General features: G+C 52.8%; 1 protein-coding gene across 3 annotated transcripts in view; it reads left to right on the top strand.

Moving 5' to 3' along the window:
* The first annotated feature begins 211 nt into the window (after positions 1 to 211).
* Positions 212 to 27,541, top strand: part of Sh3pxd2a (SH3 and PX domains 2A) — a 197,209-nt gene continuing 169,879 nt past the window's right edge. For 2 of the 3 annotated variants that reach the window (XM_003474945.5, XM_003474944.5), the window contains exon 1: positions 212 to 665. In XM_003474945.5, the coding sequence (XP_003474993.1) occupies positions 594 to 665 (72 nt within the window). In that variant the 5' untranslated portion in view covers positions 212 to 593. The remainder of the gene's footprint in view (positions 666 to 27,541) is intronic. The other variant, XM_063244642.1, reaches the window with a different exon arrangement.

Raw genomic sequence — 27,541 nt, 5'->3', positions numbered from 1 at the left:
GCGCGGGCCTCGCCCGGCCCAGGCTGCGAGCTCGGCCCGCGTGGGGGCGCCCAGGACCCGGGCCCCTGGGCCTGCAGCCCCTTGCCGCACCGCGCGCCCCTCCCCCGGCCCGGCCCCGCCCCCGCCCCCTCCCGCACGCCTCCCCTCGCTCCCGCCCCGCCCTTCCCCGCCCTTCCCCGCCTCGGCCTTCTGCGCCAGCCTCGCTGCCCCGCCGCCCCGGCCCCTCCCGACGCAGCGCCGCTGACAGCGGCTCCGGCCTCTGCCCTGCCCCCACCAACGGGACACACCCCCGGCCCGCCTCCGCCCCGCCAGTTCCCGCCCGACCCACCGGGCGGCGGAGAGAGCGCAGACGGGCGGCCGAGAGCGGTGGCCAGGAGGGAGGGCGCCCTGGGCGCACGGGGCCAGGCCCGCAGGGAGCCGCCGGCGACGGACGCGTGCCCTTCGGTTCCCCACGTACGGGTTGGTGCCGGGAGCTTGGGCCACCGACCAGGCGGCCGGGGGCCCTGGCGATCAGGGCGGCGGGAGAAGGAACCGGAGCCCGGCCGGGATGACAAGGTGACGCCGCTGGGGGGCGCCACTCGCTTCGTGGGAAGATGCTCGCCTATTGCGTGCAGGAGGCCACGGTGGTGGACGTGGAGAAGCGGAGGAACCCCTCCAAGCACTATGTGAGTACTGCCCCGTCCCCTGGGCGCTGGCCAGGAACCCCCTCTGCCCGCTGCCAGGTCCCGGAGCCGCAAGTCTTTCCGTTTCTTTTTTTGGCGTTGGAACCGGCAAGTAGTTGCTCCTGTCTTTTACAACGGTGAAGTCATCTGTTCGCCTGAGCTTCGATGGGGGGCGGATTTCGTCTGCCCCTCGCCGGCCGATCCTAGGGAAAGAGCAGCTCCCCGCGCTCCCCGGGGCGCAGGGCACTCGCTTTGCCCCCAGGATGTCTCCGGGGCTCCTAGGGGCGGGCTTCGCGCGCCTTTTCACGTTTGCTATCTCAGCCGGTGTAGGTCCTGGCAGGAGGAGCACCGCGCCCCCTGCCCTCTTCTCTCTAAGCACCGAGCTTTGATTTCCTCCTTAAAGCCATTGTGTCCCGCGGGGTGAGTAGAAGGTGGCTTTTCCTTTTATCCCTCCTCTAGACGTGACCCTTAGCCGGGGTCATTTCCTCTTAAGTGATGCTCTATTTCCAGACGCGAGGAGTGGGCTCCATCGACCGCCCCTCCCCCGACCTTCTCCGAACTTTTGGAGAGGCAGCTAAGGTCGACCTGTGACCGGGCTCCAAGGTTTGTCTGTGTTCCAGTTCCACTTTCATCTCCACCAGGACTGTCTTCTCATCCTTCACAGGTTAGGAAGTAAACACCGTGACCTGGGTGTCCACTGAGCTGTCTGTCTGAGACAGAAGAGACCCATACACCCTGTATCCAAAGCACAGGGGGCCACAGACAACAGGGCTGCATCTGATTTGCAAATCAGGCATTTAAAGGAGCATTTAGAATGCTCAAAGCATTAATTTTAACAATTAAAACAGGCTGTCGGGTTGCTGCCCTAGACTATGCATTGGTCTGTGAAGTGCCTTTTATTTCCCTGTTGGAGGGAACTGGGGTTTGTGGTCATGTCAGCCTCGGGCTCCTCTTTCTGGGTCTCCAGCAGAGCTATTTAGAGTTCAGCAAGTGGGGCTGGGCTTAGGTTGGAGAGGAGATAAAAGTGACCAGGCAGGGGATTAAGTCATTTCTGTCCTCACTTGGCAAGCTTCTTCCACTGCCATTCCCAGCAAGCTCCTTTTAGAGGGCTTGGGGCAGTGGGTCAGCCTGCTCGGAACTAGCCAGCCATCCTTGCCTCCTTTCTCAAGTGCTGCAGAGGTGTTTTAAGGGTCCTTGCTTCTTGTCCTCAGTTGAGATAGGCGCTTCTTTCAACAGATGCGCCTGTCTGTACTGAGACCCAGGCAGGCACTTTTCCATCCTGGATTTTAGAGAAAATATTAAATTTTTGCCTTTGACCACTGATGCCCAAGATTGTGTATGCTAGACACACAGGCCTCAAACCAGGAGGGTTGCTGGCAAAATCAGGGCCCTGCCTAGGACAGCATAGGGAGGCGATGTGGGGGGGCTCTGAAATTCTGGGACTTGTTTAACACCTGGGCCACCCGCTACAAGTTGAGCAAGTTCTTTAAACCTCTACGGGCCTCAGTTTCCTCATTTTAAAACTGAGGCTTATAATAGTATGTGCTTCATAAGGTTGTGGGGAATGTTTAATAAGATCATCCATGGAAGCGTGTGGCCCACTTCTGCACATAGCAAGTATTCATTACGTGGTAGCTCACTGCTGGTGAGGTTCTAAGAAAGCGTTTTTGAAAAGCAGCTATTAATGGTCTGGCAAAAAGGAAGAAAGACGCCGAGTTTAAGATTGATAATAATAATGTATACTGTGTGGAAAACAGAAGGAGTCCTGTCTAGCTCCCTGGAAATGATCATTTCCTCCCTTTTTTCAGACAGTCTTTCCTGGGATATTTCTGTCTCCCCTCTGAGAATCAATGACGTGCCATTAGGGAGTGATGTCACCAGGCAGATGGTACTGTACAGAGCCCTCACCGAGGTTTCTGGAAAACAGTGAAAGGAGAAAGTGCTCTGTGTTGTGGGATTGTGGGGCTGGCAGGGACTCCTTTGGCTCAACTCTTTCATTTCTAGACCAGGAAGCTAAGAACAGGATGAGTGCTTGTAACGCAGCTGGTCGCAGCACTGGCTCTAACTGGCCTTCTGTGTATGGTGTGGTTTTCTCATCAAAGCTACCCTAAGGTCAGTTGAGGTTGGCTAGGAAGACACATAGCTGATGATGGGGAGATTGTGATACTGTGGGGGTATTTATACCAACACAGGCGTGTCCAGTAAGGGTCCAGTGGGACTCTGAGGCTTAGGGTCTCCTCCCCTTGGCCCTTGTGCAGTGGCTACCGCACTCCAGAGGGTTGAGTGTTCTGAGTAAGGCGCTCTGGTGTGGTCCACTGGCAGGACATGCTGCACCGGAGTCACGTATGTTTGTAGCCCTCTATGCTGGGGAAGTGTACCTCCCTCCAACCTCTCATCCACTGACGGCGAACGCTGAGTCTGTGGTTTGGTAAATTGCAGAGCAGAGATGTTTTATGAGATGTGCATGTTAGTCAGAGCTCGCTGATGAGAGAGGCCTGGGGCCCAAGCTGAGGAGTAGTGCTGGCTGCAGAGCATTGGGAACAGATGCAAAGGTTCTCTCAGGACATCTCACCCCAGGCTTGCTCATCCCCATGGGGAGTCAGAGCTGCCAAGATGCCAGGGGTCCTGCACTCAAGGTCCATTTGAAAGGCACACAAGCAGCCTCCGTCATTTGCCTGGTGTTGCCAGCCCTTGGCTTCCTTCCTCTGTGCCAGGATTGGGATGGAGCTGGGAAGGGTGAGCAGCTGCAGACAGACTCCCTGGCGTGGAGCTGGCCCCCTCTCCTGGCTTTCCTGAGCTGACCCTAGAACCTCAGGTGAGCTGCCTCTGATCGCAAACCAGCCATCTTTACGGTGGTCTTGCTGGTTCCGGATGAAGGCGACAGATTCTTCTCTTTGGAGGTTTTCTGCTGAGGAAGCAAGTTCAGGTTCACATCATTGTTTGCAATCTTGGGTGTAGGTGCACACCATGTGGTGGTGGAGGGAAGCTCATTGATCTAAAGCAAACAAGGCGTTATGTCAGTTTGGATTTAGCAGGTGCCATGCTTTACAGTCATTTCCTTTCCTGGATGTTTTTTTCTGAGAAAATACCAGTCATGAATGTTTTGATGCTCCACAGGACTCTCCAGGAAATGCCAACAATAGCCATGGTGTCTAACACTTAACTATACAGGTTCTCGTGGGATTCCTGTCATTCAGCAGACACACCCTAGGGTGGGAAAGGTTGTTTGAGTCCTTTTTGCAGACAGGCTGAGGTGTGGAGAGCCTAACCAGGCATTTTGGGATTGCCCGGTTAGCACCAGGCAGACCTGGAGAGCTCAGTTGACCTGCTAAGGGGGGATAGACCTTTAAAACAAGGCCCTTTTCTCCAGTTGGCAACAGGAAGGCCAGGCTCAGGTCCGTGTGACAGCGAGAGAGGGACTTCATGTACGGAATAGCTGCCACATGCTGTCTGGATGAGCTTGGCCGGTGGGGAAAGGGGTCCTTGGGGAGCAGAGCGGGGTCCAGGACGCTGTCCCCACTGTGGTGTGCAGGGTGATAAATGAAGGGTGGACCCTGTGCATCGTGCATTCTGCCTAGGTTTAGGTCATCACAGATCTGGGTCTTGGTCCTGGGAGCTACATTTTTAGGAATTGTATTCCTAAAATGTATTCATTTCTCTCCCCATTATTTTCATTTTCTAAGCCCTGAGACTTCACAGCCTGAGGATATGCAGCTGCTGCCTGGACGGAAAGGGAAGGTGTGGTGTTGGGCGGATCAGGGTCTGAGTGCTGCCTCTGGCACTTGCTAGCTGTGTGACCTCAGGCCTGTCACCCGGGGGCTGTAACCTCGAGGGGCTTTTAGGAAGCTGGTCTAAGATAATTCAGGGGAAAGCTTCTACCTTGTACCTGGCCCCCATCGTGGGTACTTACAGTGTACTGCTTTCCATGTGGTGTTTCTCAAGGGAGCATAGCAGCTGTTGCAGGCCTGCTGGGAAATCGGGCCACTTGGAAAACACCCAGCACACAAGAGGTCGATGCACACAGAGCCGCTGGTCAGATTTGGAGGGCCTCCTGACAGCTTCCTGGTACCCTGAGAGGAAGGAGGAGAGGAGTGTGGGTTGGGAGAGAGAAGAGGGTATTCCAGGTGAGGCCAGAGCCACCATCAGTTACTGCTCTCACCTGCCCCTCCGGGCTTTACACATAGGCACTTGAATGGGTACTGTTTCTCCCCTGAGGAGGGAAGTGATATAGGGGTGACTCACAGGCTGACGAGCTCCTTATTCATGAACAGGCGACCACTTCCTTCAGACCAGTGGAACAGGGAGCAGCACCAGCCGTTTATCGTGGTGGTGTTCAGAGCTGAGCGAAGGTTGCAGCAGGGGGTGCAGCTGAGGGTTTGGAATCCCTGTGTGTGGTGGCAGGCAAAAGGAAGAGAAGGAAAAATAAACTCACTTGATGGCAGAGGAGTGTGGGTCCAGCTCCAGAAACATAAGCACCAGCTGCTCGTTTCCAAAGAGACATTCTGGGGCTGTCTGAATTACCAGGAGGGGAGGGCTAGATCCAGGATACTTTGACTTGGGTTGGTGTAGCTGTTCCTAGGAGGTTGCCTTCTAATTTCCTCTGCCTGAGTCACTATTGGCTAGATAAAGACTGACAAACAGCTCTGCTCCCTTTTAAGTGCTCATTAAACTCAATGAAACACATAATAGAATTCTACACGCAGTAGTCACAGGTGCCCTGTCCAGTTCCGAGAATTCAGGAAAGAGCTGATGGATTAGGACGAAAGCTGGGGGACAGGAAGGACAAGGTGTCTGTGAGGGAAATGAGGTGGAGAGTGTGGGGCCAGAGGTGTTCTCTGCCCTGAGAGTTGCTAGAAATTTTGGATGCTCCCACTCGGGCGTCAGTGCTCCAATCAGCCGAGTCCTAGGGAGAGTCACTTCCTGCCTGCCTAGTTTCTGCTGTCCGCGGGGGCATCCATGGCAGGCAGGTGGGAACATAGGAAGTCAGGGATCTGGGCTTGAGGGTGAGCCACGGGAAGCCCCTTTCTGCCACCGGTGACCTTGATGCACGTTGCCACGTCTGCAGTGGGGTCCGAGCCTGTGCTCTGTGCACGGAGTCCTACAAGGACATCTTAGCACACAGCAGGGAAGGGAGGAACTGACCAGTGCCGGCGTGTCCCAGGCCTCGCAGAAGGTGGCCGTAGAAGCCACTGCATCTGAGCTTCCATTACCCACATGCGGTAGGGGCTTTGGAGCCCCTTTTACCTATGAAGAAATGGAGCATGTTCAGGGGACTCTTGGGGACTGTAGTACCCAGCTGGAGTTGGGATTCTCCCCCGGGTCTCTAACATTCAAGCTTTGAGCTGCCACTTCCTTTCGCCACACAGCTAGGTTGGGGAGAAATAACCTGTCAGTCCAGCCAGCACTTCTGGAGGCCACGAGGGGCACCTCTGGGGCTGGGGACGCTGCCTTGTCAGGAGCACCAGCTCTGGTTTCCCCAGTTAGTTCTCTGTCTTACTCTGTCCACTTACTGCCCCATGATCCGGAGAGTTACTTATGACTCTTGGCTGCAGTTCCCTCATCTGTAAAAAATGAGAACTCAGGGAGGGGACAGGACCTGGCTCCCGAGGTTACCGTGAAGACCTCGTGAGTTCATCCCTGTGAGCGCTTAGAACAGAGCCTGGCCCACATCCAGCACACACATGCCTGTAGTATTCTTCAGTCCCAGGTCAGCATGGGGAGCATAGCGGTGCTCTGTGACTGGGGTTTCCAGGGGAAGGTGGCTGTTGTAGAAGGCAGGCTTCCCGGTGGCCTTGAGGAGGTGTCACCAGGACTGGCTGGGAAAGTGTAGGACTGAGGTGAGAAAGAGGTGTGAAGGGAAAAGTGGGGGTGCCGAGTGGAACCTGCCAGGAAAATCTAGGCAGAGCATGAGGTGATGGTGGAGGTAAGATGAGGCCTTTGCTGGCAGCCAAGGGAATTCGGAGTCTATTGAGTGGATGCCCCAAACCTTGCTCTCTCCCTCGTGGGGGTGGGGAGGGCGCAGCAAGTCAGTATAGGGTCCTTCTGGGACTCCAGCACTGGCCCCCCTTAGGGTGGCTTTGGTCTGGGTGGCTGGAACGGGGCTAAAGGACTGGAGCTTTTTTCCTGGGGCTACTTCGGGGACTCCTGAGCACTCCAGGCCCAGCCCTTCCTGTTTATAGCTCTTCTCCTGGGGCTCAGGCTGCCCATTAAAGCTATTTGCACCTGGGCTGCTTGGGGGAGGCCTGCTGTGGTGCAGGGGGAGCAGTGGGAGGGAGGTGTTGGTGGTAGTGGGGGTCCTGGCTGGCAGCTGGGACACGGGCACACACCTAGTGGAGACCGTAAACAGGTGAAGGGCTCCCTGAGTCCCTACACTGTTTTGGGAACCCACTGGGTACAGCTGGGATGCTTTAGAAGAGCTTGTCCGTGCCTCAGGAATTTCTCACAATGGCGCACAGCTCTGCTCCTGTCTGGAGCTGCCCCAGGAACATAATCCAGTGATGGCGAACCTCTCAGAGCTGTCTCTGAGGCACGAAGGCCACTGTGGCATGCATGCTGTAGATTAGCCACCACCATTAGGCCTTCAGCAAAGACATCTTCTTTTTTTCTAAACTTTTTTTTTTCCAGTACCTGAAATCCAACTGACGACCTTGCACTTGCCCTGCAGGCAAAGGAAAGCATCCTCTAAGGTAGCAGCCTAAGAGGACACTTCTTTCCTTCTCTTTATACCTGGGTGGAGGAAGCCTCCCAGGTGGAGGTGGCTGCGTCAGCGTCAGCGAAGAGGAAACAGCTGTGCTTTCTGCCCCTCAGCGTGGCCTTCGCTGTCATTTCCCTGTAGCCTGGGCCGAGGCTCTGGTGGGATGGGCGGAAGCTTTCCTCTGTGTGTGTCAGCACAGCATAAAAGGATGACGTGGGGCTGGGGTGTGTGGAGCCATCTCTTCTGTCTCTAGGATCCCTGGAACACGAACTTCAGTTGGGCAGAAATTGATGGGATCTGACCACGTAACACTAGGGAACAAAGGATGGGAACTACCCCATGCTGATACACCCTTTCCAGGTACGCTGGAAGAGGAAGGGACCCAGGGGCTGTGGCAGGAGGGTGTGTTTCCCATCGCTGCCTGTGAGACAGCCTTTTCTCAGGCACTGTTCTTACTTGGTAATGGTCCAAGGAGACCTTGACCTGTGTTACGTCACTGCCATTTACACAATGACCTCAGATTGGGTGCCAGGCGCTGAGTTATAAAATCTGGCTCCAGTGCAGCCTGCAAGTTGCGTTTTAAATCCCCTTTCATTCCGAGGCCAGGTCCGGAAATCCAGACTGTGCTGTCAGAGGAGCGTTGCCCTCCCTGCATGCAGTCTGCGTCCAGCGGCCTCCTCCTCCAGTCCCTCAGGGGTCAGCAGGCTTCTGCTGCTCAGCCTGCTGCCCTCCCATGCAGTGGTGCCCCTTGTCCTTTCTGCTCTTGCCCTGCTTAGGTCTGGGTAGACAGAGGCTGCCCCTGTCCTGGGAAGCGGCTGCTTTGTGAACTTTCAGGGGAGCCCTGATTCTGACCCAGCTTGATTCTGTTTCCTGATGGCCCGGACCCAAAGAGCTATTTTAAGGGACTTGTCTGTGTGGGAGAATTTCTCCATGTGACAGCAGCCGGGGAGGCCTGGCTGCCTAGCACAAGCTGCCAGTGAGGCTCCAAGACGGAGCCCCGAATTCTGCATGCTAGGCCTCAGTGCGGTGTCCAGCCCCCAGGAGGGACAGGAGCCAAGCACCTGCAGGTGAGGGTGGTGGTCCTGGAGGTAGACGCCCACACACGCCTGCCAGTCTGAGCCTCTTCTGGTTGGCAAACTGATCCTTCTCCTGCAGAGCCCTGGCCCCTCACAGAGCGAATCCAAGCTTTGGTTGCCAGCTGGGATTAATTATTTGCTTTAGTCATCACTCATGGGCAACTCGAGAAAAGCAGCCTCAGTTTTCCCATGGTGTCTGGAGGTGACAGCTCCCAGCGGGGGAAGTGGGAGAGCTGAGTCAGGCAACATAAAGACCAGGGCCGCTTTTCCATGCAGCCACTGTCCGTGGTCCTTGTCCACTGTGTCCCTTAACCCTCGGCAGACTGGCTGTTACTCGGGTTTTACAGATGAGGAACCTGGGGCCCAGACATGTGCGACATCGTGGCCCAGGCACTGGCAGCAAATGCAAGGTTTGCATTCAGACCTCTGCATCAACAGAGCCTGTGATGCTTCCACCATGGGTGCCCCAACCCCACTCCAGAAATGAACGGTCGCCCTGGGAGCTCAGGTTGTTCCTTGGGAGCCCTCACTGCCCTGCTGCCCACATCTGGAGCACCTACCTGTGTCACAGCGATTGCACTGGCCTGGGTAAACACCCAGTGCCGCTCCTGGCGCTCACGAAACGGAGGGTGGGGGAAGCTGAGATGGGAGTGTAGCATTTCCTGACAGCCCCTGAGGGGCTGGACACCAAGGGGCTCATCACCGAGGTCTCCGGGGAAGCATCCAGCGTCTGGGTTAAGCGCCAGGGTGCGTGCACACCCTCGCCTCTCCAAACCCTCCGCTGACACCTGACATGGCTGGGGTGAAGTAACTTGCTCTGGACGAAGGACCCATGCAACGGCTGCCTTGAGACCTGAATTTTTATTTCCCCTGAACTCTTGTCCAGGGCTACTTTTGAAGGCCTGACTCTTTAGGGAGTCAGCTCGCCAGGGGCTCTGTGTCCTTTCCTGGAGGTGCTTGGCATTCTGTCTGGGTGCAGGGAAGTCTCATTACTTGCCACTGCCAACCTGATGTTTGTTCAGGCACAAGCAAGTCCTGGAGAGTAGAATAAATCCCCGGCGGCTGGAGCTGAGGTCAAGAGGTGGGAACAGGACACTGAGAGCCTCTTTGCAAGGCCTCAGGCCCTGACTCTTGCTTGCATGTTTCACACAGTCAAGTTGCTTCACTTCCACAGCCTTAGTTTCCAAATCTGTAAAATGAAAACAACAATAATAATACCTAGCCCACATAGTTGAGCTATGTGTATACAAAATGCCAGCTCAGCAAGTGGCAGCCATTGTTACCACCATGATCACTATCTTTCCTGGGTTTGCTTAATTTCTGTCACCTTCTAGAAGCCTGTCTGACTGCTCGCTTGAACTATTTTTTGTCTCTGAATTTCTTTTTTGATGTGTATTGTTTTACCCCTCCTTGGTTTCTTAGCTTTTGACGAGCTGTCACGTATTCCTATTCAAGTTCATTCATTCAGTATTTGAGCACTGACTGTGTGCCAAGCTCTGGAACACAGTAGGACAGATAAAAGTCCCTGCTGCTTTGGGCTTTATGCTTTGGTGGGGGAAGGGTCACAATATACAAATAAAACAGTTAAAATATATTGTGTGCTTGATGAGGTGTAAGCACTTCCCAGAAAGCTAAAATAGGACAAGGGAGGGGAAGCTGGTAGTGTTGGGGTTGCTGCATTGTTTTGTTGAGGGGTGCAGGGACAGCTGCACTCTGGGATGACTTTGATGGGAGTACTGAGGATTAAACTCACAACCTCACACTTGCCAGGCAGGCACTTTTGCCACTAAACTAAATCCCCATCCCTCGGATGACTTTTGAATAAGACTTGAAGGAGGTAAGGAGGTGAACCTTGTGGACATTTGGGGGAAAGTGGTTGAAGAAAAAGGAAGAGCAGATGCTAAGGCCCTGGGGTGGGTCCCTGCCTGGCTTTTGGGGAAGAACAAGCCAGTGTATTCCAGTAGAGAAGTGAGGGGACCACAGTCAGCAGTTGGAACAGGCATGGAAAAGGGGTCAAACAGAGCCCTAGGCAGCATGCTGTGCCCTGCAGTGGGGCCTCCAGACGCTTGCTAAAGACTGAAACTGCCAGAGAAGCTACTTTGATCCATCTTCGGGTTGCCCTGACCTCCCAGGAGAGATCCTCTAGGGAAATGCAGTCTTATCAGCGATGGCATGGGTGGGTACTCCAGGGCCCTGAAGCTATGCACACGTTGGGAGGTTTAGCCAGGGAGCCTTGGCCCTGTACCTACTGTGTACAAGACCGAAAGCCGCGGCTCCAGCTGGGCGCCGCAGGGTTCTGAGCTCCCAGGCATGTGGTCATGCACATCTGTCACACTATATGCATGCTGGATCAAAGCACAACCAAAGGCCTTGTCTGATCAGAACCCTTCCTCCCACCCAGCCTGCTTTTACGATAGCTTCCACTTTACACGTGTGCAAGTTAGTTTTCTGAAACTCAAAGCACATAAAATACTGTAAATGAGTTTAGGGCAGCCCACTGGAAGTATTCTCTTGGTGGGGGTAGATGGACTTACATCCTGAGGACCACACACTTCTAGTTTACCTGCACGGCCTGGGCCAGCAGCTCCCATGTGCTGTGTGATGGAGCAGGGAAGCCAACTTCCAGGGTCTGGGGTGAGGAGACCCCGAGGCTCAGTGATGATTACCACAGTGGGCTGCTCACGGTCCACGGCCGTCTGCTGAGCACCTGCTACCTTACTTCATCCAGGCAGCGACTGGGAGGAAAGCCCTGGAGTGGCCCTTGTTTTGCCAACCAGGAACCAGGGGCCGGGGAATGATTTACTGATCCGTGGTTATGAACCAGGAGGAGGCAAAGCAGAGGCTCAGAGACACGCTCGACAGGGGTGGCGGTGGGAGTGAAGGTATGATCTGAGTCCCTTCGGAAAGCCAGCCAGCCAGCCTTGCTACAGCCCAGGTGGCCCCTTCATAGACCTTACAGGGTGTGATTAAAAAAACAACAACAGTGAATGTTTCAGTTTAAAAAGTTGATTCCATTAAAAGACACATCGCCATTCACTGCCCGACCCTCCGATGCACTTCCCCATCACGCTTGCTACTTTTTGGAGCCACTCTAGACATCTGCTTTGTGGCTTTAGCTGCGCTGCCATGGCCACTTTGATGCCACACATTGATCCAGTGCATTCACCATCATGGTCATTTTGACTTGGTATCAGACTTGGTAGGTGGGGTTGGAGGGCACGCTGTGACTGTTGACCAGCCTGCCTTTCTGTGGGACAGCTCTTGGTAGCAGGATTCACTGTATTTTTGATCATGCCTCCCACTCTGACCTCTAGGACTGCTTCGGAAAGTGGCAGGAAGGCCGAGCTTAGTGTGTTCCAAGGAGAGGAGTATTTCGAGCATGATTAAGGGCGATGTGTCTCTTACCATAAGAAGTTTCTTCATTTAAACGCAGTGTCTTCTGATCAGCCTCTGCTGGTGGAGCAGTGGCATTTGCAAGTGTCAGAGGGAGGGGGCAGGAGCCACAGGAGGAAGTGTGGGCAGTGGGCAGCTCCACTCTCCTCCCCAAACAGGAAAGCCCATTTGTTCCTGGAGCCCAACACTCCTGAGGGCTGAGTTTGCTCTTCTGGGTTGTCTTCCCGGTCCATTTACAAGTCCCACACTTGAAGCTCGGAGAGGCCCTGGGGGAGCAGGGTTTTTGCTAGTGGAAGCCACACTGGGGTGCCTGACAAGACATCTTTGACACCTCCCCTTCAGCTCTCCCGGCAGGAGGCCAGGGCCTGCTTTAGCTGGAAGCAGGCCCACCCCCACCTCAGTTTATTGTTGGAGCAGGGTGGGTCCTGACCAGTCTTTCCCCTCTTCCCTGGCCCCAGAATAAACACCAGCTGTTGGCTCCGTGGCCTGGGCCTGCCAGTCTTTCAGTAGCCCTAGGTCTTGCTTGGCCTGTCCCTTCCGGATTCAATGGCAGGCGCTAGGGCCTGTTGCCCTACAGAGCCCGTTTGCTGGTGTGCCCAGCTTGACCTCTCCTTGGTCTGATGCCAACTCCTGGCCCTGTCCCCTCTTGCGCTGGATAAGGCAGGCATGTACGGTGCTGGAAAATTCAGACTCGCAGTCTCATGCCAGTTTGGCTTCTGGCTCTGCCACTGACCTAGCTGGTGAGCTTGGGCAAGGGGCTTCATTAACTCCCAGCCTCAGTTTCATTCTTTGTGAACACGGCTAACGGTGTCTGCCACAGCGTCATAGGAATTAAGTCAGGTGTATGGCAGAGTATCCCCTGGCTCACTTGCTGGCCCGAGCAGTAGCTCCGTGAGTGTGCTGCCCACAGGCTCAGGCAGGACAGTGCCCCCACGGCGTCACTTTCCTCTGCACAGCGGGGCACAGGGACCATCCTAACTGAACCTTGGACCTGGGCTGCACAGCAAAATTGCCTGGCTCTGTTTCCACCCTGAGGTCAGAACTTCCACTTGGAGAGAGGGCAGCGGGGGAACTGCTTCTCGCACGAGGAGGGCTGGGATTTCTCTTCCTGCTGGCAGCTAGCAGCTCCTCTGATAGAGTGTGAAAAATGGAAAGAAGATGGTACGTGATAGAACTGTGGGGGAACGGTGGCGGCTGAAAAGATAAGAAGTATGAAATATAAATGACCTTTATTTTGGGAATGCAGGGAGAGACACCCCCGAGCCCCCTAGGGGCGTGCCATCTCCACCCTGGGATCTGTAATCTCTCCGTGGAACACATGGAGTGAGGCACATAAGTAGCCTCGGCCTGGGGTGGAACCTAAGGGGGCATTAGGGATGCACAGGTCGTCCATTGGTCTTTGTTTGGCACCAGAGGTAGATTCCTAGGGGTTGGGGAGATAGGAGTTCCTTGGCTTTGCCGGCTGCAGTGTCCAGCCTGGGCCAAAACCCTTTCAGTACGTGCCCATCAAGGATTTCCGAAGTTCCTAGGGTGTTCCGAGGAGACCCATGACTTGCCCAGGGGCCTCCAGCTGGGCGCTGGCTCACTTTGACTTCTTCCTGGCTCGGTACTCTGGGAATTGTCGCGCTCTCTGGCTTTCCCTCACTTTTCCTCTCCTGTTTGGAAAGATTGTGCTGGGAACCCCCTTTAGAGCATCCAAATGGAAAGGCTGTCATTTTTAAAACAGGAAAAAAGCTAGGCACGGTGGTGCACATCTGTAATCCCAGCACTCTGGGAGGCTGAGACAGGAGGATTGCAAATTAGAGCCCAGCCCAGGTAACTTTGTGAAACCGTCTCAAAGAATTAAAAGAAAGAAATGGAGTCGTAGCTCACTGTGAAGGCCCTTGGTTCAATCCCTGTTTGTATGAAAGGGAAGGGAAGAGGCAGAGTAGAGAGGAGGAAGGAGGAAAAATAGCCCTTGCTAGGTTGGGCCACTGTACCTGTGGGCACAAGTGGCACAGCCCTGCTGCAGGACTGAGCACTAACCCTCGCTAGGCACCTGTCCCCTGAGACAGGTGGCTGAGAGTGTGGCATCACCTCCCTGGGCTTTGTCACTTCTTGTCCCCGGAGAGAAGGCAGTGGCAGTTCCATTCCAGCATGTGGGTGTGCGGCCTTCTCATAGAAAGGTGGGGAGGCCACGGCTGGGGCTCTGGACCTAGTCTTCCCAGTTCCCCTTCAGCCTGGCATTTTGGCTGTGTTCTCAGGCAGTTCACTCACCTCTGCTTGGTTTCCTCTCCTGTAAAATGAGGCTGCAGCCGTACCCCCTTACAGTATTGTCGGAGGAACTGAGGGAGCAGAGGCAGAGTGCAGTGTGGTCTGAAGTATGGACTCAGTGCTGTGGGAAGGTGACTGGAGCTGTGGGATGTTGGGAGGCAGCATACAAAGATTCGGACAGGCAGGTAGGCAAAGGCCCACCCCACATTTTCTTAGCTGCTGGCTGTGGGCCAGCAGCTCCATCCTCCAGGCTGTGTCCCAGCTGACAGAGGACACTGCACTCACCTTCCCCTGGCAGCAGGACAGCACGGAGTAGCCGGCAGGCTCACCCTCCACTGGAGCCGTCTGAACAGCTGCAAAGCCTGGGAGCGCCCAAGAGGGAGCCCATGGGCTCTGGCCCTGAGTCACCCTCTGCCCTCTCAGGCAGCTGCTGGCGTGTCCTGTGCCAGGGCTGTGGCCACAGACAGCGGTGTCCTCTGCAAGCCCCAGTGCCCCAGGGTGCTACATAGCAGCTCTTCCTCAGGGGCCACACTGAGAAGTTATGAGGGCGCCTGGCTGCTTTCCATGTGAGAAGGAGCTCAGAGAGGGGCCGGGACTTCTGGATGTGTGGTAGACATAGCTGCAGGCTGCTCATGCCGCCCTGGGTCCCCAGTTCCTCCCATAGTGCTGCAGTGGTCCCTGGCATCCCGACAGCCCTCTGCTCAGGCCTGGATCTTACCCCATCCTCACCCCACATTGGGCACCTCTCCAGTTCTGTGGCCCTGGGGGAGAGCAGCTTGCTGCGCTCCAGCCAGTGCCCTGAGAAAGGTGGGGAAAGAGGGATGAGTAGTGACCCCGCAAAGGGGAATGGGAGTTGACAGCCCACCTGACTTAGGATCCACTTCAAGGGAACCCAACTAAGAAAGCAAGCTTCTACTGCTAGAGAGTGAGAGAGCTAGGAGCAGATACCTCACTAATCCTGGACCGTGCTGTCTCTGGAGGTCTCTGGGCTTCTCGAAGTAGAGGAAAGGAACCACATTTGCTGTAGGTCCCTTGCTGTGACTGGAGGGCAGTTTGAGTTGAAGCAGGTAGGGCTGGAGAGGGCCAGAAACAGTCACTAGTGTGAGGGGAACCGGACTCCCGAGCAGCAAACTGGGTCTCCAGGGGAAGAACCGACTAGGGCTTCCAGTGCACTAGAAATCTAGTGTCTTCACCCACTTCCCACCGGCCAGGTGGCAGGAGTAGTGGCAGGAAGCAGAGCGGGTGGTGCTGGCCTCCGGTCCAGCGTCAAGGACATGGGTGTGAGGAGGAGGACGAGGTGTCTGTCGTCGGAGTCCTGTGTGGAAGGCTGGGTCGGGTGGCAGGGGTGGGCATCATGAGCATTGGAGCCTCTCTGGTGACCTCCCTGGGTCAACGTCTTTGGGAAAATAAAGAAATGTTTGTGTGTGTGTGTGTGTGTGTGTAGTATGTCGGGGCATGTGTGTGATGTGTGTGTGTGTGCTTATGTGTGCCAGGGGACCCGTGTGCAGTGTGTGTTGGGTCACTGTCAGGCTTCTCCCTGGGATCACCTTTGGTTTTGTTTTATTGTTTTGTTGTGCACTGGGATTGAATGCAGTACTCACTGAGCTACGTCCTCAGCCCTCTTTTTTAACTTTTTATTTTGAGATAGTCTCACTAGTCACTTAGTAGCCCAAACTGGGCACAAATTTGCGATCTGCCTGCCTCAGCCTTCCAGACTGTTGGGATTATACATATGTACCTCTATTTATGGCTTTCTAGGGTCACCTTTTTGTCTTTCAGAGCTCTCTGTAGTCAGGCTAGGTCGGAGAATACTCAGATTTCCTATAAGAGAATTTTACGGAGCCTCACCTAGGGTATTACACCTTCTTTCCTCTTCCTCCTGTCTTCTGTGCATGGGAAGGGTAATCAGACTTCACTTCCCTCCCCTGTCCGATGGTCAAGACCCTGGAGCTAGCAGCAGCTCATAATGGGCAGAACTGGGGACTTGACCAACTGCACCTGCCCAGCCCCCTGCCCTGCAGAGTGTGGGTCTGAGTTTTCTATGCTGCTGTCCTATAGAAAAGGCTTCCCTCTCTACCCTGGGTACTGGCTCCAGAAAGTGACTTTTCACCCGTTCCACTGGTGCCAAGTCGGGAAAGGTGTGGCCCAGGGAGGGGGGAAGGGGAGGAGACTGGGGAAAGCCCGAGCCCTGGGGCAGGGCAAAGAGAGCTGGGAAAGGCCTGGAGTTCTGCCCCCACTACAGAGGACTGTAGAGGGAACTCAGATGGGTAAGGAGCTCCAGGCCTGCCCCCAGGCACGCACCAGCCTCCCCTGTGCTTCTGCACCTGGCGCAAGTTCTCCAAGTGCAGTGACAGGTCCAGGTGTGTGGGCTGGCACGCCAACATCCATCAGTGCTATCCAGGCTGGGTTCCTGGAGGGAAGCAAACAGGCCGTAGTGGAGCTGGCACCTCTGCCCGTGAGAGCCCAGGATGGCCTGGAGCATTTGGGATTAATCTGGCCTGGCGTTCAGATGCCTTAGGGTGCCCAGAGCTGCAGGGGGAGGGCCCTCTGGTCCCCAGTCTGCTCAGTAAGTCCCGGTAGCAGCAGTTCCCGCCAGTGTGTCCAAGAACTTCAAAGGGCGACCTCTGCCCTACCTCTGCACCCTCACTGTCTGGCAAGGCCCGCTCTGGGAAGCCAGGGCCTCCTGCAGAGCAGCCCTAGCAGCGCTGGTTTACTTCGGCCATCCCATTCCCTGCAAGACTGGCGACACCAGGAGAAGAGTAGCTAATTTACAGGACATCTCATTGCCAGCTTTTAGAATATGCAGTTCCAGACCCCTCTGAGCATTGTCTAGAATTTTCCAGTCGTTGATTTAAATGTGAAGACACCTCTGATTCCAAGAAAAGCAGAGCCTTGAAGACCATACCAGGACGAGGTCACTTCCCAAGCAGGAGCCAAACTGCCCCTCAGCTGATAGGTAATAGCTATCCCAAGGTCCTACAGGACCAGGCCTTGGTTACCTGGTCAAGCAGACCTCTGATCCAGGCCAAAAGTCCCAGCTGCCAGCAATGCAGAAACCCAACTTTGCCTTTGTCTTCTTTCTCTATAAAGCCCCAAAGTTTCTGGAAGCCCCTGGAAGACAGATCTTGAGCCTCTTTATCTGTACTCCCTAGCATGGCAATGCTGATTTGTTTTGTTTGAGACAGGGGGTCTCACTATGTAGTTCAGGCTGGCCCTGAACTTGTAGCAATCCTTCTGCCTCAGCCTCCTATGTGCTAGGATTACAGGTGTGTACCACCAAGCCTGGCAGCTATGCCGATTGAAGCTTCTTTCCTGCCCTTTACCACTGCTTGTCCCCTTGACGGATTTTTTGGGAGAAATGACCCAGCTCAGTCTGTTGGGACCCTAAGAGTCAGGGCTTTTGCCCCCAAACTCTGAAATAGTACTATCCATGTGACTGTTCACTGTGATCCGGTGCTGAGTTCCATTTGGTTTGACTGACTTAGATTAGGATGTGGTGACATAGTGTTGTGGTTATAACTGGCAGGACTTCCGGAGTGAGTTTCCCTCCAGCTATGTGATTTGGAGCAAATTATTTAACCTGGACAGACATGGTGGCACACTCCTATAATCCCAGCACTCAGGAGGCTGAGGCAGGAGGATTGTTTCAAGTTCAAAAGCAGCCTAGGCTGCCAAGTGAGCTCAAGGCCAGCCTAAAGTGCATAGTGAGACCCTGTCTCAAAAAGCCTGAGGATTTAACTCAGCAGCACAAGTGCCTACCTGACAAATGCAAGATCATGAGTTTGATCTCCAATACAAAAAACGATGAAAAAAGAGAAAAACTTAATCTGCAAGACTCAGTTTTCCTGTATGTAAAACCGGGCTAATGAAGGGCCACAAAGTTACAGAGTTGGTGGCAGGCACAGAGGCACCAGCAGTGGTAGAAAGGGAAGCAGGGGGTGCTGGTGTCCTCAAGGTGCTGCTCCAGGCTGGTGCTGGAAACCACTCCCTTTGGGAACAGCCTTAGAAAGACAGAATTGTCATCCTGCAGGTCACCATGGCAGAGGGTCGATTGTTTTTAGTGTGAAGTGCTCACAGAGTTGGGCAGCCACCTCTGTGGCGATCAGTTTTAGAATAGTTTTATTATGACCAGAATCTGTATCCATTAGCTGTCACCTCCACCCACTCTGTTGGTCCGAGCCCCTAGCGACCCTTGATCTCCAACTCTGGATTGGCCTGTTCTGCGTGTGTACAGAGTCCTGTGCTGTGCTGTGCTCTTCTGACAGCTTGTGGGGTGGGCACGCCAAGTCCTCTGGGCACTTTCTGGCTGGCAGGGCCTGCCTAGGTCCAGATGCTGGTGCCCCTGGAAGCGTACCCTTCTTACCCTGAAGTGGAATACTCGGATTTTCCCCAACACTAGCCCCTCGGAGCCCCGAGGCCAGGTCTTTTGGGAAGTGCTGACCTCACCAGTAGTCCATTCCCAGTACTTCCTCCCATGGTCAGAGATGTGGGGGTGGGGTGGAACTGGCACAGAGCCCCACTGATCTGTTCCCCCAGGGACTCTTTTTCCGGGAGGGGGCGGGGAGAGAGACAGAAAAGCATCTTTATTTGTTTAGAGTGCTTCGGAACTCCCAGCCACTTCCCAAGTGCTGGTGAACATTGCTGTAGTCCTGGTCAGGCTCTCTTCCCTGGAGGGTCATGGGACTTCTCTCTTGGGGACAGCACAAGGGGAAGTGGCCAGAGCTCCCCTCTGGAGTTGGCTGTGTTTCTCTTTGGCTAGAGGTGGGCCAGGGAGAAGGTGGTACATCCATTCCAAGAGAGACAATTGACTGCAAGTAACAAAATCCCAGCAGCTCCATCTTAACCAAAGGGAAAGTCACGCCCTTTCAAGGCAGCTCATAACTAGATAGCAAGGAATTATAATTTTAAAGCACAATCCCTCTACTAATGAACATGGAGAGTACTTCCAGCCTTTTCCCCCATACTGCAGTGATACCCCGAATGTTCATGAAAACATCTTTGAGAACTTAGGCTACTACTGTGGTAGGGTGAATTATTGGAAGGGTAAGAGTTTGGAATTCATGCAGACAGGTGTGTTCACATTTAATTCATTCTCCTTCACCATTTGTATCTAAACCCATAAAATGGGAAGAAGTCAGCTTTGTAGTGAGAACTTGTGGATCATTGATGTCCACGGAAACCATTCAGGAATGTTGTATGATTTTGTCTTTTCTTCCACTTTATAGCTGGGAAACAGGCTAATATAATGTTCAAAGGCAAAAGATGCAACACAAACGACTTCCTGGGTCAACCACTCTTGGATATGTTGGAATATTCTGTGCTCTCAATTACCTTAGTTATCAGTTTTTTTCAACAGTTGTGGGACTCCCTGTTGGAAAGCAAAGGATGAAAAGTCTAATGCTACCAAGTGTTGATGAGAACATGGGGAAATGCGGTCAGTCATATTGCTGGCAGAAGTCTTCAAGGTTCAGTCACTTCAGGAAAAGATTTGGCAGCATCTGGCTTTGAAAGTATGTGTGTCTTGCGTTGAAAGGTCTCACACCCTGCACTCTGATTTAAGAAACGCCTCCACACACACAAGACACCGAAAGGATTCTTATCATTACACTTTTATAAAGTAAAAGAACAGTACACTAGAACATGATGACATAAACTGCAGGACGTAAGCACTCCCAGATTTTATTTCTCGCTCACATCACATATCACTGCAGTCCACAGAGGCCTCTGTGCATTGTAGGTGCTCAAGGGCTGAGACTGGAAAAGCTCCTGAGTGTCCCAGGGCCCTGGGGACAGAGCCAGAGTCTGCAGCAGCATGCGGTGGAATGAAGGGCTGTCTGAAAGAAGCCTTTTATAAAGGGCCATGTATTGTGTGATTTCATGTACATGAAATATCCAGAACAGGAAAACTCATAGTGATAGAAAGTAGGACAGTGGTCTGCAGAGGCTGGAGGCAGAAAGGGATAGGGTGGTTGCTAACTGCTGGGAGGCTTCCTGCCGTGGTGATGAGAATGTTCTGGAACTAGACAGTGGTCTGCAGTAATTGCTCTAGGAAAGTATGAAAAACATTGTAAGTTGTGTACTTTAAAGTGGTGACCTTAATGGCGCATGAATTATGCCTCAACTTTTAAAAATACTGATTTTATCTGCAAGTGACACATCTCACTGGTCAGTGTCAGACACACCCAGCTTCAAGTTGTGAGGAAACACAGTCACACCCTGTACCTGGGATGGATGTGGAGAACTAGAATGTTCAGTGACAGTCCCTCACAGCTGTGCCTGGGAGTAGTACAGATGCCCAGAGGACAGATGGGTAGATGTGACGTGGTGCATTCTCAGGATGGGACTGTGTAAAACTCACACAAATGAGATTTATGAGTGTCAACATGGCAAGGTTCCCCAGAGTAGGGTGAAAAAACCAAGAAGAATATTATTTATTATATCATGTATGTAAATTTTATCTATGCAAATATATTCTTTATGTTAATTTAAAATGTTCACAAACCAATAGTTTTGCCTACTGCCAGGTATTATTTTAGGATTGGGAATAAATACATTATTGAACAATACAGACAAAAATCTCCACCTTAGAGAGCCTGTCTTCCAGTGAAATGTTTAAAACATTGAAATGAAAACAGTAAAACTCCAAAATTAAACAGTAAAAGTTAAAAATACAAAAAGAAACATGAGAATCAGTTGCTCAGGTTCATTGGTAGAGAAATCTGCGCCATCTCTAAACTTGAAAAGTCAAGAAAGGAACTTAATAGAGGTCCGAATCAAGGACAGAACTTGGTTGTGTGCTTGAAATAGCAGAAGTGACCACCAACCGCTGGCCGGCTCCCCCGGCCTTGGGTGTCGGAGGAGGGAGCTTTGTGTGCTGGGTTGTGATTATGAGAGCTGGCCGCCGTGCTGCGGGGGGGGGGGGGACCCCCTCTTCTCTTTTAGGGTCCATAATTGGCTCTGAGTCCTGGACCCTGTCAAGTGAGTGCGTGGCCTGCCTGGAAGCTGATGGCGGGGGACACTAGGACACCCCTGCTCCAGCCCAGGAGGCCATTCTGTCTGCAGTAGACCTGCTTGGAGCTGGAACCGAAGTTCACTTTTTTGTTCAAAGCTCCTAAGCGAGTCTCATGGCAAACTGTGTACTGGAACCACTGTCCAGGGTTGGCTTTTCTCCTGTCTTACACATCTACCATCCCCATTTCCATTCTGCACCCCTTTCTCCCCAGTTCTGGGCCACATGTCATCCTAGATGGGCTTCTGGAGGTCACTTCTGCAGACAGAGCAGTCACTGCGCAGCCCCTCGCATCTCTGTCTCCGTGCCTTTCCGCAGGCATCTCCCGGAGCCCTCCAGGCTCCGGCCTTTCGCAGCACAGCTGCTCGGGGAAAGGGTCTCCCAGCCTCTTCCGTGGCTCACAGGGTCTCCTAGCCCTTCTTACTGTTCTTTACAGTCTGGGGGCACTGCACCAGGCACAGTGTGTGGAGAGGACAGCCAGGGCCCTGCTTTTGTGCTCCAGGCCACCAGACACATCCTGCTGCTGGAACCAGGGCTTCACTGAACGCGACACTGGTCAGTGTGTGCGAACCCTGCTTTGAGTTGGGGCCATTCCCACCTGAGTGTGTAGGCCACATGCTGAGCTTCTGAGCTAGGGGCAGGTGGTTAGATTCCTCCTGGTTTTCAGTTCATCTCTAGTCATCGCTGCTGCGAAGCCCTGACCCAGCCTTGCTTCTGCTTCTCTCAGTAGCTGTAAGCCTCACTCCAGGTTGCATCGCCCACAGCATTCTCCTTGTTTTCTTCATCTCAGCCTGGGAATGCTTGGCACATAGGCTGTGCAGTGTGTGTGATCTGTCATCTGCACAGGTGGAATCGTGCTATTGATTTTGTTTGGTAATTTTTCTTTTTTTATTCATACTGGGTTAGAGAATCTTTCTGCATGGTCGTATGCATTTACATTATGGTTTCTGAGCGCTAACTGGCATTCCCTGCCCACTGAACTGTACTTACTCACTCTGCCCTCAGTGGACACAGTATCACAGCATAAATGTCTACACAAACACCACTGGGGCAAAATCCACATCCTCTGCAGCCCAGCCAGGGTCCCCCAGGTTTCTCCGACAACAAGGTCACTACAGCATGGAGTGTGCACAGACCAACTTTGTTGTAGTCAGGGGTTGTACACAGAGAACAATTACGATCAATGGATAGGGTTTATAATATTTTTATAATGGTCTCCGGAAGTTAACACAGGAAAATGGAGGAAATCTATCCGAAACATCAAAGACATAGATTATTTAGTCAAGAGCCTAAACCCAACAGCAGTGTCCCACATGACTCCAGATAAGAATCCAGAGCTCAGGACAATGTCTCCACGAGTCCAACTGGAGGTGCAGAGCCCACAAGAAGGACTCACGCCAGTCCCTTTCATGAATCCGTGCCAGGAAGACCCAAGGGTCAGCGGTGGAAGCCAGAAAGTCTATGCCAGCAGGATGAAAGAGCTGTGCTAGTGGGATGAGGGTTCTATGCTGGAGCTGAGAAGTCACACTCACAACAAAGACCAGGGCTATCCTGAAAGGCACCACAGCTGTCCTCAGCGACATGGAGGCCCCAAGCTCCTCCAACGACAAGCACAGTCGGGTACGTGCCAGGAAACAGCGTGAAGAGTTCATCCTGGAGACTAAGCAGCACATGTCTTCCCCCCCAGAGCCAGGAAGCAATGCTCGATGTGAGGACCAAAGCTTCTCCAGGAGAACCAACAGCTCAGACAGCAACTCGTAGGAGAACCCACAATGCCTCCTTAATGCCTCAACCCTCAACACGGCCCTTCTTCTCCACCTATTTATCCTGGCAACTTTCCTCAGGTGGAGCATCTTCACTCAGTGCCTTGCTGATGTAATCCAGCTGGCGTTAAGTTGACCACCAGTTCTTAATCCATAACAGACTTCATGTTGCTCTTCAGAGTGGCTTCCCCAGTTTGAACACCTACCCACGGTGACCAAGGGTCTCCACCTCTCTCCATCCTCACCAGGTTGTTAGGGGGTGCTCCTCCCCCACCCGGCCTCCCTGGAAGATACAATGAATTTTAATCCCTTTGGATCACTCCTTCCTGGCCTGTCCCCTGCACCCAGAATGAAAGTTCTTTTTATGATTTCCTACCCAGGGCTCACTAATAGGACCAGAAACCGAAAACCTTACTCCGTTATCTTTAAAAACTCAGCCAGGTTTTCAAGACTAAACCTGCTTTGTTTTCCCACCTTCTCTGAAATGATCCCCTCTTATCTTGCTTTCTGCCTCTCTGCTCAGTGCCTGGAGCAGTGCCCACTGGTCGGGTTTTTTTTTGTGTGTGTGGATTGCCCCATGAAGGGCCCCAAGGGAAAGGGTGTCCGTCCCCTTCACCTGCTTGCCCACAGTGGGGGAGGGGTGGCAGCCCTCTTCAGGTTTTCACTTGGATCTCAGAAGACTGTTTTGGGATTAGCTGTGTTTAAATGAGCATTGCTTGCAAATGGAAATAAACTGGGCTTATTTGCACAGGATAATTACAGGAAAAATAATCCTTCGCAACACTGCCCAACTTTTGGGGTTGAATCATTGCACTGATAATTAGTTATAAGTGTTCTGTGACATCCTGTGCTGCTGGAGTTGATTACAACTAAAGTCTTATGTGTTTTGATTTTTTTCTTGCTTTTACTTTGCCCTATCCCAGCAAGGTTGACGCATGGTTTTAGGCCCTGTGTTATGTACGTATGATCGGTCTGATTTCTCCTGTTACGTTATGAGCTCTGGGCAACAGCAGTGGCCTCTCTTTTCTTCCCAGGGCTTCCCAGGCCATCCCCCATGGCTTTCTGCACAGACCTCTGCATTTAGCAGGTGCTTAGTAAATACTTGCTGGGTGCTGATACAAGATTACATGTTAGGGCTGGGGATTTAGCTCAGCGACATAAGCACCTGCCTTGCAAGCAGGCGGTAGTGAGTTTGATCCCTGGTACCGATAAAAAGTTAAAAACAAACAAAAAAAAATTACATGTTAATCCATCACCTTCAAAGGCTAGAAGCAGACCATTAGAGAAACCAAAAGAAATCTCTCCTTTAAAAAGTAGCGGTACCTCCTTCCCCTCCAGATGTTCACTTTAGTCTCCTTTATTGCTCTTGAGGGGTGAGGGTCTTAGGGTCTTAGGCTCTCTGAGCCTCTTTAACTAAAGAGAGGCGGAACAAATTACAGGCTGTAAGGGAAGTTAGCTGCCTGCAAGTGTCTCAGGGTGAGTCAGGAGCACAGACTCTAGATGGCTGCCTGCTCCCCACCCCACCTCGAGTGCAAGACTGGCCCCTCCCACAGTGTGTGGGCCCTTCTAGGTGGCCCTTCAGTGATCGGCTCCTTGAAAACACAACATGATGAAAAACGTACTGTCTGTGTTGTAGCAGGAGAGCTAAATATTATGGAAAAAGCTGTGTATTTCCACCGTGTTAAGAAAATAAGAAGCCAGCAGCATGGAACTTCCCACTCCATGGGTCAGAAATGTGGTGGAGACTTCAAAGGGAGCAGAGCTGTGAGGACCACATGAGCTGCACTGAGCAAGCGACCGCTCCCGCCAGAGGACCTGAGTGCCCCGTCCCAGTGGTGGCTGGGGGAGCCACAGCCTCGCCCCTCACCTGGGAAGGGTCTGATGCATCCGCACCTGTACTGGCTCACCCAGACAGTTGTCCATGAGGGGCTGGGGCTGGCCTGAGCTTCAGAGGACAGGGCAGGAAGTGCAGGACAAAAGCATTCTTTGTTCTCCTGAGCCTGAAAAGCAGGGTCTGGGGCAAGCATTCCTTGTCCCTGTCTGAAATGAAGTTGAGCACTTAGTGCCAGGGCTCCAGCAGACGCTGTGTCCTTGGGAGCCAGCAGCACCCTCAGCTCTGTGAGCAGAAGATCTGAGTGATGAGCCTCTTCTGACTTTAACTGCGAAGACCCAGAAATCGTCTTGCTGTTAATAAAAACTTAGGCTGGGTTATCTCAGGGTCGCCCGCAGGGAGGGTGATGCTTCAAAGCTGAGCAAGTTCTGAGCAGCTAGCCTGCCTGCTTTAATGGGCTGGAGGAGGTTGTTGGAGGAGTGGCTGTAAAATCCCTTGCCAGACTTGAAACATGAGACTGTTGTCCATGAATCATCGGAAAGAACTCCCAGGTGTGCAGAGTGAACTCTCCTTCTGTGTGCTGACTCTCTCAGCCGGCTGGCTCCGGCTAGGCATGCATCAGCTGTTACCCAAAACACAGACAGGGAGAACCATAGCGTCTCATCACAAAGACTTCCCTCTCTGGCTTGAGAAAGATGTGCTGCTCTCTCTGCAGTCTGCCAGCCCTTCATGGATGATGAGCATGGTCTCTAGCATTGACCGAGCCTCAGTTCTGCACCCGTATCTATGCAAAGCTTTGCACACCTACACCTTCTTTGAGCCCCCCAGCACCTCCACCCCTGTAAGACAGAGCTATTACCAGGCCCTGTGTGATTCCCATTTTTTAGATGAGGAAGCAGAGGTGGCACAAGAGTAGGACTGTCTGCCATGGTCATAGAGACTGCATGGCAGAGGTGGAATTCAAACATAGGCTCTGGGACTCTTCAGTACTGTGTGCTCTCTCTGGGCTGTGACACAGGCCTGCTCTCCAGAGCCTCCCTGTCTTAGTTGTAAAGCGAAAACCTCCCACAGTCTCAGCGGGAATTCTAGGGAGGGACTGGCGGGAACTCACAGTCTGCAGAGTGTGTGGTGTACCAGTGCCTTGACTCACGACCTCTTCTAATTCTCCTAACACCCTTACAATATTTATTTTATAAATGAAGGACCGAGGCTCAGCACCACACCTTTGTGTGTGGGGAGCTAGACCTGGACTCGTGCCTTTCTAAGCCCAAAGCACATTCTCTTGCTGTGACAGCATGATGGAGACTGTTTCGGTGGAGTAGTTGGGAGAGAAGGCCTTGAAGGGTGAGGAAGAGGTGGGAAACAGTATAGGGAGGAGTAAGCATTCCAGAAAAGGAAGAGCCCGGGCCTGGGGACTAGCAGGAATTCCACCAGCACCTTGTACAAGCCACATGGTCTCATCAGTGGCCCCAATGCTTCACCTTGGTAGTACAGCCGATGATGTGTAGTAGCTGCTGAGGGCCAAGTTTTCTTGGCTCTGAGGAGACGCTGTGTCCCTCCACCCCAGCTCCCTGGGTAGCTGATTGCATGAGGTCATGTGCAGAGGTGTGGCCCTGTCAAGATGACAGATCAGCCCTGGGCCACCCTGGTGTGGAAGGAACTGAATTCATCCCTTGACCCCTTCACTGTTCTCACCTCCCCCTACCTCCTGCCCTCTCTGAAGACACCTTTCCATGGGCCCCAAATCCTCTAAGCAGTATCTCTTAATGGCTTTATGGCAGCCTTGCTATGGCAGGACCTCATCTGATCTTTCATTCATCCAACAAGCATTTATGAAGTGACACAGTTATATTGCAGAGAGGAGAGAATTTGCAGATGGCTGGGCCAGCAGGCATTGACCGAAGCCTCCCGGCAATGGACATGCAGTGTGGGTCACTGAGATCAGGAATTGGCTGGAAAAGTACAGGATGCTCTGTTTCAGGATCTGTGGAGTCAACTTCCTGTAATGGAGGGAGGGTGGTGGTTAAGGTGGAGTCCAAGAATACCTTTTCTTATGAGCTTGCTTTGGTGATAGAGTCTGAACAGAAGGCACCCTAGATTGCTGCCAGGTTCTGAAGCATGTTCAAGAATTATGATTGTCAGGGAACAAAAATTCTAGCACTGAAAACTAATTCCACTCAAACCCTGGACTGCTCTGTTTCCAAGGTCCGCTTTGGTTGCTTGTAGGTCTGAAGCTGTCTAATGGTAGCAGGAGTTGTGGAACACATTGGGGTTTTAGGATTGGGTTCTGGGCACAGAGCAGAGAAAAGATTCAAGCATGTAGAAACTTCATTAGGTTTGGGGTTTTGTAGACCTGGGCGTGCACATATATGACCTGAGGCAAACCATGGAACTTCTCTTCTGAGTCTAAGAGGCCTCCTGCAGAATGAGGAGCTGGTGCCACCCGTGTGCCCTTGTGCCTGAGGGGCCTCTCTCCATGAGCCCAGCAAACATGGGCACCATTATGAGGGGATTTCTTCCAAAGCAAGTCAACTTGGAATTTGTTTATTTTACAAGGGGATTTCTCATTTCATAAAAATCTTGCCAGTGATTTTTTTATGCATGAAGTTATTTTATGGTTTGAAAAATAAAATTTGATATACACAACTGTGTGTTAGCCAGCTTCACACCGAGCTGAGCAAAGTGACAGCAGTGAGCTGAAGGACAGACTCTGCTGGCCCCATAGCACTGACTGTCTCTGACATAAAATGCTGGCTAGTGACTGTGATGTGATTTTCATGACATTCTGCTCATATTAATGGGCGACACAGGGAGAAAGGGAAGAGAGTGCTTTAGATAGTACTCCAGCTGCCCTGAAGAA

Source organism: Cavia porcellus, unplaced genomic scaffold, assembly GCF_034190915.1.
Source record: "Cavia porcellus strain 051 isolate PalLab524CR breed Dunkin Hartley unplaced genomic scaffold, mCavPor4.1 scaffold_2, whole genome shotgun sequence".
Classification (NCBI taxonomy): Eukaryota; Metazoa; Chordata; class Mammalia; order Rodentia; family Caviidae; genus Cavia; species Cavia porcellus.
This window is presented reverse-complemented; position numbering and strand designations above follow the sequence as displayed.